Source organism: Lacerta agilis, chromosome 10 (genome assembly GCF_009819535.1).
Source record: "Lacerta agilis isolate rLacAgi1 chromosome 10, rLacAgi1.pri, whole genome shotgun sequence".
Classification (NCBI taxonomy): Eukaryota; Metazoa; Chordata; class Lepidosauria; order Squamata; family Lacertidae; genus Lacerta; species Lacerta agilis.
In genome coordinates this window covers 28334114-28353247 of record NC_046321.1, presented here as the reverse complement: position 1 = coordinate 28353247, position 19134 = coordinate 28334114, and the positions used below count along the sequence as shown (strand labels likewise).

The following is a 19134-nucleotide window of genomic DNA, read 5'->3' as shown; positions in this document are numbered from 1 at the left end:
CTTTATCATTACCCGAAGGAGTCTCAAAGCGGCTAACATTCTCCTTTCCCTTCCTCCCCCACAACAAACACTCTGTGAGGTGAGTGGGTCACCCAGCAGCTGCATGTGGAGGAGCGGAGACGCGAACCTGGTTCACCAGATTACAAGTCTACTGCTCTTAACCACTACACCACACTGTTAACCACTACACTTGCATGTGTCTGCCTGCCTGCCCTGTTCCATCTAGGTCTTGGGCCCCAAAGGTGACTAAAAACTTAGGGAGCTGAGGTTAATACAATTTCTTAAACTCACATCACATAAATGGCCAGAGCGTTTGCTATAAGTTACCATTTATTCTGCAGAACAGAGGTATTTCATCGACTTAACACATCAGTATCATGAGGCACACCTAAATCTCCAGCAGCAGCTTATATGCACACGAACCTCTCCTGCCAGACATCTGAGTTGTCATCTTCTCTGCAACAGAGCAACTGTCTGTAATACTGGAGGTGCAGGAGGTTGGTCACAACTCTCTCTAATGCCCACAAGGTTTCACAGTGGAAGGGACCTTTAGAAAAGGGGCGTGTTAACATGCCCTGACAAGTTGATGAGAAACAAATGCTATGAGCGACCAGTCCCAGCATTAACCTCATCCCTTAATGGCAGACGGTGGGCTGTCGGGCGGTGAACTGTTCCTGCCTTGCCAGGCTCCATTCTCCCCAACCTGACAGGGGTTTGGAGGGATTGGTCTCGGCGCATTATTGCACAGTGAGTGCTCCCTGCTCACTGTGGTCCATGTTCCAGAGGCGGTAGAATTCTGCAAAGTCCACGTAGGGCTCCACACGCCCATCTTCATCTGGCTGGAGGGAGTGGGAAGGGCGAGAACGGAAGAGGCCCCCATCTGAGCTGGAGCTACTACTCTGGGTGTGAGTGTTGGTAGACTGGAGGGTCACTGTTGGGCTTTGACTGCAGACGCGGCCAAGGAGGGAAAGAGAAAGAGATAACCTTCAGTCGGCACAAATGACACGGCAAATGCAATCTGAGGCGTCTCCCCTCGACAGGGGAATCTGCAGCCCTCCAGATGTTCATAGAATCATAGAGTTGGAAGAGACCACAAGGGCCATCCAGTCCAACCCCCTGCCAAGATGTTGTTGGACTACAACTCCCATCATCCCTGATCCTTAGCCATGCTGGCTGGAGCTGACGGGAGTTGCAGTGCAACATCATGGGGAGGGTCCACGTTGATGAAGGCTGTCACAGAGCATCACAGACAATCCCTGTTGCCTGATGTGAGCACCTGTTTCAGTACACAGACCTGCAAAATGCAGGATTGAGGCACCCACTGGGAATGTCTTTAAGTGTGAAGAGGGCATTAAAAATGTAAATGCATATACAGTCTATTAATAAAAGCCTCTCATCTTGCACCTGTTAACACACAGAAGTTTCTCCTTTCTTATCCAAGCCACTTCTGCTTTTTTATAATGATGAAGAGGAACTTTCAGCAAATACTGCTAATAGATTTGATTTTTCATTCCACAACTATAAAGGGTGGGTACTTTTTTTCCTGAATGCTCATATTTCTGTCCCTATCCCTAAACAGCCAAAGGAGGCAACACTTTAAAAAATCAGCCAAGAGCAGTATCATTGCTCTTTTTTCTGGGTAACAACCAGGCAACCCACTCTTTCTCTGGGGAGCAGCTAAAAGGCAGCAGCTTGTTCTTAGCTGAGCTTTGTCTGATATGAATGACATGGTTATGTTTTCAAGGGGGAGAGACAGAACACTCTTGCTCATCATCTAAAGAGGGTTTCTGAGATTAGGCCATTTGACCACAGATTGCCTGCCCCTATCATATGGGTTTAAAAGTGAAACAGCTAGTAGGCCTCTACTGCTAGTACTAAGAAGCAGCTAACAGGGGAAGTGGAATGTTGCCTCCAACAAAAAGGAGGACCAAAGGACACCTGGTCTGAGCAAGGGGAACTTACTTTGTGAGGGTGGGCGTGGCTTCATCCAACGTGGAGCTACTGTGGGCGCCATTGACCATCTGTCCCTGGGATGGCATGACAAGGGATAGCGTAACACTGGTCTTGCTTGTGTTCTGGGCACTGGAGTACGGCACTGACACAGGATAAACGCGACCTCCTGAACATGCATAATAAAACACTGTAAGCACTAGGAAGGACAAGTTTCTCAGAAAACCTCATACCTCTGTCACTCTACAAGTGGGAAGAATTTCCTGGGACACCATGGACAGAGATCACTTTCTAAGACAAGGATGATGAATCTTTTCTGGCTCATTAATGCTCAGTCATCCCCGAGGGCCACATGCAAATAAAGAGCACGGCCAATGCACCCCAGTATCCATATATATACACACAGAGACACACTACAAATACAGCACCCACAAGCTCACCATAAATGCAGGCACACCTGTCTGCCTATCTATATGTCACACACACAGTTGGACAGAACAGTTTTGATCTGCCTTGTGCCCTCTCCCATACAAGCACACTGACCTCCCCCATACCTTGCGTCGGAGTCAGTGTGGGCTGGCTCATCTCACCCAGCGGGTACCCGAAATTCCTCACCAGCAACGACATGTCCTCATGCCGAGCACAGAACTTGGACCGTTCCCCACCACTGGCATATGTGTCACAGTGAATGCGCTTCACTCGATCCACGACTGCTTGAGCCACGGAATCCAGTGAGCTTTGTTTGGCAAACTCTGTGGCAATCATGGCTGCAATCTCCTAGAAAGAGAAAGAGTTCTCAGGGGTGGGGAAACTGGAGCTGCTGCTTCAGATATTCTCCCAGCCATGTACAGAAGCAGGCCCTGCGCAGCTGGGCTAATGTTTAAAGGACCCAACCGCCTGGTTGACTGTGGCAGATGTCAGCCATGGAAGTGGCATCCTACCAGGTGGAGCAAGTCTGTGCTGACTGATTCCATGGGAAAGAACCACACAATGTGGCCCTGCCCATGCGCATGGGTCCTTTAAACATTCTCACAGAAGCTGCTTGGAAGCTTCTGATGGATAAGCATCTCCCTAACAGCTGGGAGAACATCTGAAGGGCACCCAAGTAATCAGCCTTAGGGTAAAGGCTGCTTGAAAGATGCATTGTTTAAATGGTGAAGGCATTCATTGCATTCCTACAGGAGGCCTTCACATCCACCCTTGTGGGTTGCAACTTTTACATTTGCTTCTTTGGGGGGGGGGGTTAAAGCAGCATTAAATACTACCTTTTCTTGCCTCCTCCATTCCCTGTCCTGCAACAGGAAGTGGAGGAAAAGTTTTTTTTATGGTGGACGTAAATGTAAGGATAAGAACGGAAGATCAGGTGTTGGATCAGGCCAAAAGCCCAGCATTCTCAAGGTGGCCAATCAGATGCCTACGGGAAGCCCAAAACGTTCTCCTCACCTGTGATTTATAGCAACTGGCATTCAGAGGCATACTGCCTCCAACTGTGGGGGCAGAACATGGCCTCTGTGGCTAGTAGCTATTGACAGCCTTATCTTCCTCCATAAATTTATCTAAACCTCTTTTGAAGCCTTCCAAGCTGGTGTCCACCACCGACTCCTATAGGAGAGAGTCCCATAGTTCAACTATTGGATGAATGTTCAATAGAGGCAGCAGGCAGAACCTACTCCTTATTCCTTCCTGGCAGAGCCACTGATCGGGGCAGCAGGGATGGAAAGTAGAGGGAACATTTTCTGCAGGGTCGTGATTTCACTTTCCTGAAAAAGTTGTCCCTGGGAAGCCTCTTCACCTCTCCAGCCTTCTCCTGTGCAAGAGATTTTAGGTACTTATAACTTGCTTGTCTCTGTAGCCTAGGGCTACCCGGAAGGGCCTATGACCACAGAGAGCTCAAACACTCTGGGGCAAATTGCAAATCTAATGATGGGTGCATCTAAGTACGCTGTGTAGACACAATCAATCTGAAGACCTGCACAGGATTCCAAGGTCAATTTAAAACTGCTCTGGCGCTCTTACCTGATTGGCTTGCCCAGGCCCATGAGCTGCTTCCAGAGCTTTGTAGAGCCCTTCTGACATTAGAACCAGAAAGCCCGTGACTCCATCGAGTGGGTGCCCTCCGTGGATTTCAGGCTCTGCTATGATTGGCTTAGATTTCGCAGCACTTCAAAGGGAGAACTAAGTTAGTACTGGACAGAGCAACAGAGACAACTATGTCTTCAAAAGCAAAGACAGGAAAGGAAATTAAGACCAAGTATTGGGCCTTGCCTCACCTCAGCAGTTCAATATCACTATAGCCATATTTGACTTTATAATCCCCGATGCGCCGGGTACTCTCCTGCCCGCATATGGTTCCTACTTGTTTTATTTTTGCTGCATCCAAACCTGCAGATAAAGAATCAGCTCACTGACTTCAGGGCACATGCTAAATGTGTCCTATAGTTATATTCCAAGGCAACAAAAGGAAGTCCATCCTACCCCCAGCTAAACAGGCATTTTGACTGAAACAAGAAGCTGATGAATGAGGGAAGGCAGAATAAACTCAACTAAGGAATGGAGGGCAGCGAGGAGCTTTTCATCTGTAATATATTCACACAAGAAAGGAAGTCTGCACATGCATTCAGAAGTGGTCAGGGTGCTTTGATGCAGCCTGAGATCCTTTACACTTGGCAAAAACATAATTAAGACAGCCAGCCAGATGAATCCCCACTGCACTCAACTCTACTGTGTCACAGCTCTTCCTTGGCAGAAAGAATCTCAATTTCTTTAATAGGCACTGGACTCATAAATGAACTCGCTATGAGAACGATTCAGTATCAATCGCCATCTTGGCATAAGCTTTCTTTGGGAATACAGTGCAGGATGAGTTACCCTCAGTCAACAGGTAGATTTCATGCCAGCAAGCAGTAGCATTCACAGCTCCACTAGAGTGTGATGCAGGTGTGCAAGTTGGCTGCAATGGTGAAGAGAAGAAAGTTTGGAGGGCTCTCCTTGGTGAGCCCCCTACTGCATTATGGTCCTCAACAGGATTTCAGTTTGGACAAGGATTCCAACAGAACCGGTCTCATAACCATTTGGTGAAAAAACTGATGCAGATGGCCAAGTATTTTGAAGAGTAAAAAACTTGATCAGGGCAGCGAGTAAGCCACTGTCATATTTTGAAGCATATACCAATTATTAGCAGCTCACCCTCTAAGGGGCAGTTAATGCGCAACAACCTATGATTGCTGCTACTGTGGATAAGGCATGGGAGGGTTGTTGTTTTTTCTTCAATCAATGCTTGTGGGCAACAATACATGCCACTCAGCTCAGCATGAAAGACAGGGTGGTTTGGAGAGCCTGTGCTAAAGAGGTTAAGTTACTCAAAAGCCACAGTTTGGGGCCCTCTTTGTGTCAGATGCAGAGATGGAGTGAGAGGGCTGTTGCAAGTGAAAAATGGGGTGGGAACTGTTGGTAAAAGCATTGGCTGTTTAATTTGTTCAATTTTTTTGTTTGTTTTTACCTAGAAAGTTAGTTAAATTGGAAATATTAATGTTTGTTGCTGTAGTTTTGCTTGTTTACATTACAACAGAATTGTTTAGTTGTTGGTTACATCTATTTATATAATTTTGAAATTTTTGTATTGATTGTCAGTTTTTGTTTTTATTATTTGTTCTCCGACTCAATTCCCCACCCAGATTCAGTATGAGGAAAAAGTAAGAAAGCTACTTCTCATCCCTCAGTTACTGATCATTTCTGATACCCAGCATGTATTCCCTGTTATGGGGAAGAGGAGACATTAACACTGTAACTTGGTCATTTAAACACTTCTGTGTTTGGTAAACACAAAAGCCACCAATGATAGTGATGTGCTACAGAGGTGGGGAAATCACCACAAAAGTCTCCTCTCTGGCAGCCTTTTCTCTATCGCACGGTTGAGGAATCCATGGCCCTCCATACATTAAAGAACTACACCATCCATCTTCCTTGACCCTTGACCACACTGGCTGGGAATGATGCAAGTTCTTGCCCAATAACACCTGGAGGGCCACAGCTAAAGCCACCCCTGCTCTGTTGGCTCAGTTGTGCACCAAGGCCCATCCTCTCCCAGACTTACTTCTCTGCTGCTCCAGGAACGCAACACTCACCCAGCTGCGAAAAGCGGAAGAGCTCATCGTCATTCTCTGTGGTGTGGTCCATGTTGAGTTGTGTCACTTGCAACCCGTCTACTGTAGATTTGCACAAGAGTGCCCGGTTTGTTCCTGTGGAGAAGGAGTGCAATTTGCAAAGGTGGAAAGGGGGACAAGTGAGGCACCTGAGAAATACACACACTTATTAAGTGCAACTCAGTACTACCCCTCTCCAGCAAAACCTGGAAGCGGTGCTTGTCAATGCCAATGTCTCATCTCTCCCCCTTTCCCCCTGTTGTATTTACCCAGGCAACTGGGTTTAGTGGCTCTGTAAGGAGGATGTCAGTGAAGCATTACTCTTGTGCAAAGAGGATAAAGTAATCCAGCTGCAACTGCTCTAACTCTTCATCCTTCAGTGCTGTGACCAGGAAGTGCCCAAATAAAAAATGGCATTGAAGAGGAACACACCTACATTGGCGATGTAGAGCTTGTTGTTGAGGATGACTGCCACAATAGCCATGGCACCTCCAGAAATCTCCTTTTCTACAGCCTTCAACCGTTCCATGATTTTCTGGTACTGGGAAGGCAGCTGGTGATGGGGCACCCCCTAGAATACAGGGTTGTGGAAGCCTGTGTAAAAATGTATCAGTGCAACATTTCTGAAACCTTCTCTAAACATACCAAAAGCATTTGATCCCACTTTTTGCACACCTCCACCCAGGTGTATAAATACCTGCCAGCTTCAGGCATCTGATGAACTGGGCACTAGTCTATGAAAGCTGGTGTCATAACAAATGCAGTAGCCTTTAAGGTACTGCAGGAGTCTGTCATTTTCACATTAAAACAGCTGTACAGCATCATGACAGGCTCTAGGCAGATTACTCTTAAACAGGCATAGGCAAACTCCGGCACTCCAGATGTTTGGGACTACAATTCCCATCATCCCTGACCACTGGTCCTGTTAGGTAGGGATGATTGGAATTGTAGTCCCAAACATCTGGAGGGCTGGAGTTTGCCTATGCCTGCTCTTAAATAATACAGAACGTATTTCATTTAACATAGATCAGCCACTCCTTAAAATACTTTCATCAGGGTTGTGAAATGATTTTTTTCTCGACGTATAGGCATGCTTTATAGGTGAAGTGGGGACTGAAATTCACTTTAGTGATTTTCAACACAGGAAACCAAAGGATGGGTATCCCTTCTGTATTATTCAGCGAGCGGTACAAGGATGCAGTTAAGTGCCTATAGTGCAAAATGAACAGATGAGGTGCACTGCACTGACTGTTTCTCACCCCAGACTGCAGGAGCCACATCAACTCTGACAGGTCTCAATTTTAACTGCTCTGCCATTATGTGTTTCCAAGACCACCACCAATTCTTCAAAAAGCACCAATGAAGGTGGGAGTTTGAAACATGAAATGCTGCAAACGGGAGCAAGCCTGTTCTTCTGCCACCTGCCTCCCAACACACACTTTCAAATTCGTTCAGCAGGCTCCAAGGTCCTTCCAAAAAGAAAATGCACTGTTAACGCTTCCTGAATTCAATGATGTTTCCTTCAGGCTAGGAAAAGAAGTTACCTCTGGCAGCTGGGACTGGAGGCTGGCCTTCTCTGCTAGTGCATCATCAATGGACTCCAGGAAACTCCTTTCCACCACATCAAAAGCCTGAGGAGGCCCCAGAAGGTAGGCAACACAAAATTATGTATTAGAACAGAAGCTTTTAACTGCTAACTACACAGAATCTCCCAAACATATTTCTCCCTGCATAAAACATCAAAACTTTGTATGTTTTACAAACCACTCAGGAGCTTTTAATTACAACAAGTACCAATTTATGACTGATTTTTTCCCCCAAAGAAAAAACTCCATTACCTGCAGCAGTATTCTGCGCACATCAGCATCATCATGGTCTGCATTCAGCTGACCCAACATGAGCTCTGCAGAGAGTCTTTCCCCCACAAAATTGGTGATCCGGTTGCCATCATAACCATTGAAGACCCCATAGAGGTAGCAGTCATTTTCACTCCTGCCAAAGAGGGTCAGGATGGGAAGGGACAATTAAAGGCATGGCATTCAGCCTGTGGTCTGGGAGTAAAAACCTGGCCCACAGGTCATTCAATAAATTAGGAGTTTCTAATGTGATGCCCTGCAGGTGTTGCAGAAATACAGCTCTCATCATCCTTGACAAATTGGTCATACTAACGGGGGCTGATGGGAGTTGGCCTCCCCTACAAAAAATATTGCTGGGTTAAAGTGGGCTTGTTGAATGAATGCCATTATTTCTGTTACTTTGCTCCATCAAAATCTACAGGCTGCTTACCTGAATTTCAGCCAGTTATCCTCTAAGGGGTGAATTTCTGTCCCCTTTCCATCTGTGGTATAGGAACGGTTAGGAGCTGAACCCACACCGGAGAGCTGGCAGAGAGGCAAGTCATCTGTCCAATTTGGTTGCTGCTCCTGGATAACAGAGTAAGAAAGAAGCCCCAATGAACTTCTTCCAGCAAAAGCCACAAGGATAATGACTATACATCAGCTGAAGAGTTAGCCTCCCAATTAGGGGGCTACTTTAAGATGACAATCTCTTACTGAGTCCCCTTTCCCACTAGCAGCTGATCCCTTTGTTGCCTTTCTTTTTTATTCAGTTATATACTTTATTTTACCTGCCCACACTTCTCCTCCTGCTATTTCTTTGGTAACCCAGCTTCCTTGTCCTCCTTCACTCATACCTCTCCCCACAAATTAAGCACACACAAAATTCATCTAGGATTAGGTTCCAAAAGAGATGTGAAACATATTTCAGATACATAGCTGGTTCTGCAAAGCAAAGTCAGATAAGTTTGATGCATTTTAATGACTGTAACTAGAGAAGTAAAGCTTTCTTGCCACATAAATGCTTCTCTGCGCATAATTTGGATATTTTGGTACATATTTCTGAACACTTTCCTTGTGCCTTCTAAATAGCTGCCTTTCAGGACGCCACAACTCTTGTTTACAGAGCAGCGGGGATGTAAACCAGCTCTCTCTGCAAGGGGGAAAGGGTAACATTCCTTTCCCAGTACAGCAGGGGTGGGGAACCTTTGGCCCTCCAGATATTGCTGAACGACATCTCCCTTCAACCCTGACCAGCACAGCCAATAGTCAAGGCTTATGGGAGCTGTAGTTCAGCAACATCTAGAGGGCCAAAGGTCCCCCACCCCCGCAGTAGGGAACTTGTACCAATGTACCATCCCTCTGTAGTTATACATGGTCTGCGGAAGAAGTGACATCACTCTGTCCTTCTACAGAACTATGGGACTATAAGGAGTCATCCAGATATCAGCTTCCCCAGAAGAACATAGGAAGAATTTTGTAGAAGAGGTACCTGTTTTGCATAGGATTGGAGCTACTATCACTGATTTTGCACAATTGTTACTCTCTCTACATACTAATCTTTTTAGTACCTTTGGACCAGCAGTGATTGGGATGCAGAGCGGCCCAATTTCCTGCTCGCATGTGGATATTTGGCATATCATTATGCTGGTCATCCACGGAAATACTATGATTTGCTGAGGAAAGCCAACATCTGAAAAAGGTCTGCACACCCCACTAAATGAACACAGCCCACCTTGTACTGTGGCTCGCCAGGGATTTGAGAAACACTGTTTTTCAAGTCCCACTAAATCCAAAAGATCTAGCCATGAGACTCACAAACTGCTTTACAAGGTACATGTCCCTCTTCTATTCTAGCAAGGCAATGAATGAGTCCCCGCTTTCCTCCCTACATCTATTGGGAAGGGGAAAATCTCCTTAGTTGATTGGCTCTCCAGAGTCCAACTAAACCCTGCAGGGATGGCAGTGAAAATAAATTTGGGATCCCTGATCTAGGTTCTGACAGACTGACATACATAGCTGATGAATGCATTCAGTTTGGTGGGCCACACTGGGTTGGGTTGGAAACACCTGCACAATTCTCTCTGTACATTCAAGAGACACACAGTTGCACATACATTTGCTTTAGGAGCAATATTTTAGCATTAATCCACAAATTTGAAAGAGGGGCTCTGAAAAACTGGTACAAAGTTGGATAGGCACCAGTGCACAGATATGCTGGGGTACCCCATGCAGTTTGCAGGAACCCTACTGAGGTCCTTTTCTGGAGTGTAGACAGATGGGAGATCACAGGCAAGGGACTTGAGCAAAGCATATGGGAATGGTGAGGACCAGGAGTACTAAATAAGCACATCCTGTGGGCATCACACTTTGATTTCAATTCTTCTATTATGCCCTCCTTTCCCTACCACAAAAAATGAGGAAAAGAGGAGCTTATTCCCCTCAAAGAGACCGCCTTCTGCTGATCAAAACATCAGGAATTGTGGAAACCACCTCTCTCTGCTCTTCCCAGATATATATTGACAAATAATACAACCACAAACTTCCTATCTGGGGACCATTAACTTCTGACTTACATCGGGTCCTCCCCCCCCCCACACACATCTTGAGTTGCCAGTCTCAAACCCCAGGCTGAGAAAGTTTTCCCAGGGGCAGCTTTTCTCCATCACAGTATGGCAACTGGAGAAGCAGCAGGCTCTGAAGAAATTACTTCTTCTATGCAACTCAACAAACCCTTTAGGAGTTTGGCATTGGCACCCTTACACCTATCCTACACTCTCTGCAGCTGGTGGTGCTAATGATGATGGTAGTGGGAACAAGAGAGGGATGGAGAACCTGTCCCCCTGCCTCGCCCATTTTGTGGGGACCACAGCTCCCATCATGGGCCATGCTGGCACTGGGGATGGAGGGGGTGATGGGAGTCCAACAACTTCTGGAGGGTCATAGGCATAGCTGTCAACTTTTCCCTTTTTAAAATGGAAATTCCCTTATTCCGAATAGGATTCCTCGCAAGAAAAGGGAAAAGTTGACAGCTATGGTCATAGGTCCCCCATTCCTGGAGCCAGTTAACCAGAAGCAGAGGAGAGCAGAACTTAGATCACCGTGTTGCAGAGAGTGTCCGACAAGTGCAGCTTTTTTTCAATGCTCCCGTTGTGAGCTGCACCTGTCCCAAATACCTTCCCTTGGTGTCGTTATGAAAGGCACAAGGCGCCCTGTTTTCCTTTGGCTCTGGCAGGAGAGCAACACGCCTCTTTCTTTGCACCTGGCCCTCCACAGGATGGTGGACTACAGCTCCCACCATACCTCTCCATGGGGCATTTTGGCTGGGTCTGATGGGAGCTGGAGTCCAAAAACACCTGGAGGGCCACAGGCTCCCCATTCCTGCTTTGCACAGATACACGAACCCACCTCTCGCACCCTCCCTCTCTCGCTCACAGGCTACCACCCTCGCCTTGTGCTCCCAAGACAAGAGCCGCCTCCTCGATAGGGAAGCCCAGGGGCCCCGGACCCTCCCCTTGGCCCCGGAGAGCTCCCGCCCATAGCGCCCCCCTAGAACAGGCTCGGCTGCTCACGCTCTGCAGGAGACTCCTCCTCGCCGCCGCCATCTTTACGCAGAAGCAACATCAACCTCCGCCCTTCCCCTGGCAAGGGAGAGGAGGAGCAGGCGAGAGGAAGGGCGAGAGCGTCCACCGGGTGGACAGGAAGCGTAGCGTCGCACCTTAAAAAAAACAAACACACACACAGACACCAAAAAATTCGGTCACAGCGCCCTCAGGAGGACGGAGGGAGGCATCGCAGGCAACTGACTCTCCCATCTTCTTCCCCACTTGCTGGAAGTTGTTTTGTGTCAAGTCAAAAAATGAAATTGCAGGCATTCCAGGGGACGCGGCGGATGGGTTGTACACGTATTCCGGGGAGAACATAAGAGGAGCCCTGCTGGATCGGACCAAAGGGCCCCCTAGCTGAGCATCCTATTTCCCACCCTAGCCAAACAGGCGCCTCTTGGGAAGCCATGGCGTGAGCTCCATATCCTCCTTCTGCTGCTCGTACCCAGAAGCTAGTACGTAATCCAAAGGGAGGGATCTGTGATCCTGGAGGTGACAGAAGGACCGCATGAGGACTAGTAGCCGGGCTATGGGGAAGAGAGGCTCTCGATGGTGATGGAAGGGTGCAGTGGGCAGCAATGTGCCAGTTGCCTTTGGCATCTTAATTACACACACACACACACGAAAACAAAGAAAGTTGCCTTATAACGAATCAGACCACTGGCCTAATCTTGAATCCTTTGCATGCACTGAGCTGTTGTGGCTATACAGATCTATCCCATATTTGTGGTGAACGTCATCAGTGGTGAAGTCACTGGCTGCGCTGTAGCTCCGCCTATGCACCATCCATATGTGTGGCACTGCTTCAGAGTGTTCCTGCCCTGAGGAGCTTACAATCTTAACATTTGATAGGAGGAAGATGGAAGCAGAAGAAGAATATAAGCTTATTTTGATGACGGATAATTAGACTTGACAACAGAATCCGTAGGGCATGGGAGCTTTCTGTGTGTGTGTGTGTGTGTGTGTGTGCCATGGTCTTCATGGGAAAAGGTAGGTTTAAGGAACAGACAGCGGTGGCACAGGCAGGTGATCTAAGAGGCAGTCCCAGCCATACATAATGAACTCAGAAGCATTCAGTACAATGAAGCGTGGAATTGAGAATTTGTTATTGTGCAAACCCCTGGTTCATATAAAGTTTATTGCACTCAGCTACTTCACTTGGGTTATATAAGTGTCACCTACTGGGAGATCAAAAAGTTTTGAGCCGGGGAAACCTATGCTACTCTGAAGCTACCATGGTTACCTGTGTCCTATGCAGCAGCATGACCCTAAGCTGGTGTACTCAGAACCAAGCCATGATGATTTAAATAGGGCTTACTGCTAAGCAACTGTATATATAAAATAAATACCTGAATAAACATTGCCTGCCCTTCAATATTAAAAACAGAACAAATTAGTCACAGGAATAAGGTGGATTCAGAAAACACACATCAAAGGGCAGGGTAAAAACATGTTACCTCAGCATTCCCTGAAAGTTGTGCAGTGAAGGTACCAGAAGCACCTCTGTGGGGAGCAAACAGGGGTTGCCACAGAGAATGATGCCCTTTCCTGGGCCACCACTTTCTGAACTTCTGGGGGTAGTAGATCTACCAAGTGGGCCCCTTCTGCTGATTTTAACACCAGAAGGCAATGCAGGGAAGGAGGCAGTCTCTCAGATATTTGGGGCCTGTATCATTTAGCACAGGGGTCAGCAAACATTTTCAGCAGGGGGCCGGCCCACTGTCCCTCAGACCTTGTGGGGGACCGGACTATATTTTGAAAAAAAAAATACGAACGAATTCCTATGCCCCACAAATAACCCAGAGAGGCATTTTGAATAAAAGCACACATTCTACTCATGTAAAAACACCAGGCAGGCCCCACAAATAACCCAGAGATACATTTTAAATAAAAGGACACATTCTACTCATGTAGAAACACGCTGATTCCCGGACCGTCCGCGGGCCGCATTTAGAAGGCGATTGGGCCGCATCTGGCCCCCGGGCTTTAGTTTGGGGACCCCCGATTTAGAATGAGCACCATGAATTAAGCCTGGAAACAGACAGCCAATAGCCAGAAACAAACTGTCAGAAATGTGGCCTGATATTTTGCATGCTTATTCAAACTCCCACCGAGTTCAATGTAGCTAATTCCCAAAATAGGTATGTACAGGACATCTTAATGTCACTGCTACCGGCATTAATCAGCAGCAACCACAGGCTATATGGGAAGACTACTCATTACATAGCCTTAACTCATGGCTAATTTTTAGAAAGGGGTAGATGGCACTCAAATCTGTTTATACCAGCCGAGTATGAGTTGTTGGGCAGATCAACACTATATATTTAAAGCATATTCAACACATTCAAAGCTTGTGACTTTCTCCAAAGAATTCTGGGTATCAGTACTTAAGTTCCCCCTCACAGAGCTACCATTTCCAGCACCCTTAACAAACTAGAGTGTCCAGGATTATTGGGAGGAAATCGTGTGCTTTAAATATGCTTTAAATGTATAGTGTGGATCTGCTCCAGAGTTAAGAGAAATCCACTTTGCACATACTCAGAGGCTCACTTTTCAATACTTCCTCCTGTTCCAGACCTAACCAAGTCCTTCCTTCAGCAGCTGTTAAGATGGGTACATACGTATTTGATACTGCTCAACTTCGTATGAACTTGTCTTCCACTGAGTCAGACCATCAGTCAAGGGAGCCCACATGGTGCTGTCCAGATGTTATTGGACTTCAACTCCCATCAGCCCCATTCTGCATGACCAATGGTTAGGGATGATGGGAGTTGGAGTCCAATGTCATCTGGAGGAAACCATATTGACTAACCTAATGCTGTCTACTTATGCTAAGAATGGCTCTCCGAGAGCAAGTTCTTTACTGGACAAGCTCTTTCAATGGGAAATCCAGTGGAGAGAATTAAGAAACTCTCAGTCCCCTTAACAAACTATAGTTTCCAAGAATGTGAGGGTGGGCAGTGGAAACACAACCATTACAAGTGGTGTAACAGTGCTTTAATTATATGGTGCAGATGTGTGGAAAAACACACCGTACAAGGTTTTCAAATGCAGATATAAATGATCAATGTAATGTTTAAACCCAGGGGGAAGAAATCATAACACCACCATGACAATTGTTTTTGAATGTAATAACTTTATTGATAAGACACACCAGTAGTTACCACCTTCACTTTTTTTAACCACAAATATACAGGACGTCGTAAACACAGGTGCCAGGGTGGCAGGGTTTATGTTAGTTGAGGGAGACATACTGGAGGAGAAAATGGGCCAGTTGGGGTAGGGCTTGTAGTTCATCGGATGTTTTGTAGATCCTGTATGGAACAGGCCACCCTTTCATTGTCACATATGTATGCATATACATATGCATAGTTTTATATTATACATATATAATATATATACTATACAGAGGCAGTAATGCTGTAGATGAGGGCTGTAGAGACCCCACGATGTTATCAACGCCCCAGGAGCAACGAGACTGTCAGAACAAGTTTTTGTGTGCGTTGCATGAGGCAAAATGAACTGAGGTCTATGATTTCGTATTTTCAAATATGTTCCAGTTTAGATTCCTAAGACCAGTCTGCCTGTCTAGGCATATGAGGTTCTGCTCACGTGTATGTGAAGCTATGGGGGACTGGCAGCATCAAATAGTGAGTCTCTCTTCCATTATTCCCAAGATGTGCGAGAAGTGAATGAAGTAAGTTCTTATGCCTATCTGGAGCTGAAAGGAGACCTTATTTTTGCTGCAATGGCTAAGGAACTGGAATGACACTGAGCTGGTTTGCACTCTTGGATACTGGTGCATCAGAAGGGCCTCCTATCTAGAGATGGGTGTGAGGGGCACTTTAAAAGACTACAGTAGACACACAGAACTTCCAACTCATCAACCAGTAAACAAAGATCTCAAGCCAGTAGGTTCAATAAACACTCTTGGTTTTGATGCCTGCTTGGGACCCAAAACACTTGAAAGGCGCACTACCAGGCTGGTGGTGGGCCACATTTGGATTGGTGGGTCAGAAGTTGGACGGCCCTGGTTGACAGTATTGTTTTGACAGGGAGATGTCTCATGTGCTTAACAATATTCCTCTCTGTGTGCATGGCTTACATTCCATGAGTCTCAGTAACTCAAAGCTGCAGGTTGCATTCACACTACAGAAGCATCATACGGTATCCAAGCGCAATGAGAATGGGTTTTTAATACCATCAATTTAGAACTGCTTCACATTTGACTCAGCAGTTATGTCAAGAGCTTCCCATGGGAAACACAAAGTATGAAAGGCAGGTGTGTGTTGGTAACACACACACACACACACACACACACACACACACACACACACACACAGAGATGTATCAGGAAGCCACACTTGATCCCAGCTCCCTGCATGTCCGCTATGTGCAAGTGATGTTCATTGGTCCTTCACACTTGAAATGTTGACTGAGGGAAAGACTGGTATAATTCAGTTGCTCTATAAACTATTCTTTCCAGTAGCACCTCAGAGACCAACTGAGTTTGTTCTTGGTATGAGCTTTCGTGCGCATGCACACGAAAGCTCATACCAAGAACAAACCCAGTTGGTCTCTGAGGTGCTACTGGAAAGAATTTTCTATTTTGTTTCGACTATGGCAGACCAACACGGCTACCCACCTGTATCTATAAACTATGAAATGGTTTGCGGTAATCATATATGGCAAATATTTATGTGCAACACAGTGCTAGACTGTAGCTTCACAGGATACAAAGGTATTCTAGCAGCATAATCAAACAGCAATCGCTGGAGTGCAATTTTTGGGTATCCAGAATTATCTTCTCAAGACACATGGAATGCCTGGCCCACTGAAGGATGCCCTTCTACAGGGTGAGTCTTTTAAAACAGGCCCCATGGAACATGTGTACTCTGTATCCACGGGCCTCTTTTAAAGGACTCGCCCTGTACAATTTAAAAGGGGCTTGTACAGCATGGTAACCAGCATTATCACAAACGTTTTCTGGCTATATGGACACTCTTCTTGCAATTAAAACTCTGCTGTGAACGCACCCAAAACTATTGTTCTTGCACCCATCAATTAAAACAGAAAATGAACCAACAAACGCAAACTGGGAATCATCAAAGAGCAAGGAGAAAAGGCCAAGATGGGCCACTGGCCAGGAAAGGAGCAGAGCCTAGTTTTCTTTCCAGGTGAAAGTTTTATCACACATGGCAACAATTCTACATGTGTGCCAGCACCAATTGCAATCCATGGCCTTACACGCTTTCTTCTTGGACTGGGACCCCCTGAACTTGACATATTCCACCAGTTATGTGCAGGGTATTCTCGTAGTTTTGTGAGTGTGTTGTGCATAACAGGGGAAAAACATTTCTGTTTGGTCTTAGGAATCTATCCATATGTGACAGGGAAGGAGATGTAAAAACAATCCCCATTGCACAAGTTAGGGTTCAGTTTTTATGTATGTAGTTTAACACAGTCTTGGCCTATTCCCCAAGGCAAAAACAGAACAGATGTTGAAAAATGGACCATCTCCCCTTCCACCCCCACGTAAAGAGCATGCAATGGACTCCCATAAAACTCTGCAGCAACACTGGGTTCCTCCCCCCTCCCTACCCTCCAATCCCATGTTTCTCTCTTTCCCTCCAGGGGGAGAGATGAAGAAAAGACCTCTCCTTGACCACAGTTATAAAGAAACCCACTCAGTAAAATACCCACCCACCCGCAAGCCTAAATATTAGGCCATCCCAATAGAAGAGGAACTCTGGGGTGGAGAACATTTTCCCCTCCCTCAAGCCCTGTACAATATTGCTTTCTCTTGGGACCATAAAGCAAGAGACTTTGTTCCTCTTTGTGCTTTATGAGTAACAGGCTATTATACCCCTTGTCTCACTCCCTGCCGGCTTCTAGCCACACACAGTATTTAGTGGATCTCTAGAAAGGAGGTACCAACAGAGAGGATCTAGAGGCAATTCCACACACCCACACTCACACCAACATGCAGACCACACACCAGAGGAAGACCCATTGCCACTACACTGGCTCCTTCCCATTGCATCCCTTGAGAGAGGTCCCATGTTTTCTCATTTTAAATAATGACAGGCTATTTAAAGGAAGGCTTCTCTCTTGATGCCACAGCTGTGTCTTTTTCTCCTAGCTGGGTCCTGGCAAAGTGAAACAGTGACCAAATGACATCTGCTTCAAACACTGTTCTTTGCTTATGTTTTAAAAAAATGTATGGAAGCCTTTTCCAACTTGGTGTCCTCCAGATATTTTGGATTACAACTCCCATCAGCCCCAGCCAGCACTGCAGTTGGAAACACCTGGAGGGCATCAGCTTAGAGACTCTGCTACAAATTGGTCAAACCAACCTATTCCTGTCACGTTGGCAAGGCCAACTATACATACGTTAAAGATGAAGATTGTGGGAGCTTCATAAAATACAGGTGTATGCATCTGATGCTTTCAGCAATATGAAGACACAAAGCAGGCTTCTCTTTACATAGGAGAAGGAATATGTAGTATTGGAACTAGTGTGGCATATTCAGGTGAGCCCTGATTCTTCATGCTGGGCTCAGAGCTATGCACTCCCTGCATTCCTGACAGGTAGTGCTCTGTTCCTCTGTTATGATCTCTACATTGTAATGCTACAATCAAAATGTTCTTCAGGCCTGTTGTGTGCCTTCCTCTAGGTCTAGGATATATTTCTTACCAGTCAATTGCAAGACGCCCTGAAAACTGTTTTCTTTAGACTGGCTCCGGGAAAATGCTTGTCACTGGGGCATGATGATGCAACTAGAAGCAGACAAGCATTTCTACAAATGGATGATGAACAAGTGAGGAACTAGTTGATGTATGCTAATTATGTTCCACAGATGATTTTATGCAGCCACTGTGGCTCTGAGCACACATAAAACATTCTTTTAACAAGATTACATACTTCTTGTTGCATTACTATACTCCACTGGCAAGGAATCACCCAGAGCAGACTAAAACATTTATAGGGCCCATGTAGTGCCTTGGTTTGTGATGTTCTGGTGTAGAAATCCACAGATCTCATCCTAACTATATAGTCCTTAGCTCACTAAGTCTTACAGCTGACCAGCAAGGAAATTATCTCCTGGGATGCTGAAAGCATGAAACTCTTAAGGTAACATGCCTGAGCTAAAGAGCCACATGAACTGAGTGCCAGCTATCAGGAACCAAGAGATTAAGACTCAGAAGGAAGCAGAGAGCCTAGGGCAAACAAATGGCACCACCCTACTCACTTTGGGTCACTTTTCACATTGTATTTCCCTATTTGTGTGAAAACACAAATAGCCAACACAACTTTTTTTCATTTTCTTTTTTGGTAATGCTGAAAGGATCAGATACATATAAAGAGCTATGGGAAGTTTTTCTACCAAATGTTTTAACGCATAGCTATCTACAGATTGAATGATTATTCATCTCAGGATCAGGAATAACAACTACAAGAAGCGAACGGGAGAGCTTGTAACTATTTCAAATAGATTAATTTGAAATAAGAGAATGCTGTGATGTCAATGTGCTTCCAAAGATGCATTTAGAAGGGGTGTGCTCTCTTTGTAGCTCTCTCAACCATTTATTGAATGCTTA

General features: G+C 45.9%; 1 protein-coding gene across 2 annotated transcripts; it reads right to left on the bottom strand.

Annotated features, from left to right (window-relative positions):
- Positions 1-312: 312 nt before the first annotated feature.
- On the bottom strand, positions 313-11618 carry TAB1 (TGF-beta activated kinase 1 (MAP3K7) binding protein 1). Of its 2 annotated transcripts, none has more exons than XM_033162256.1 (11): positions 11500-11618; positions 8379-8515; positions 7931-8084; positions 7637-7723; positions 6525-6663; positions 6075-6188; positions 4221-4332; positions 3967-4111; positions 2505-2727; positions 1963-2119; positions 313-945 (listed from the first exon to the last, which is right to left on the bottom strand). In XM_033162256.1, exons 1-11 carry the CDS (start codon positions 11530-11532, stop codon positions 738-740), a joined length of 1509 nt encoding a protein of 502 aa, XP_033018147.1. In that variant the 5' UTR covers positions 11533-11618; the 3' UTR covers positions 313-737. The 2 variants fall into 2 exon arrangements, with proteins under 2 accessions (XP_033018147.1, XP_033018145.1); XM_033162254.1 differs by lacking the exon at positions 11500-11618 and adding an exon at positions 9499-9602.
- Positions 11619-19134: the final 7516 nt, after the last annotated feature.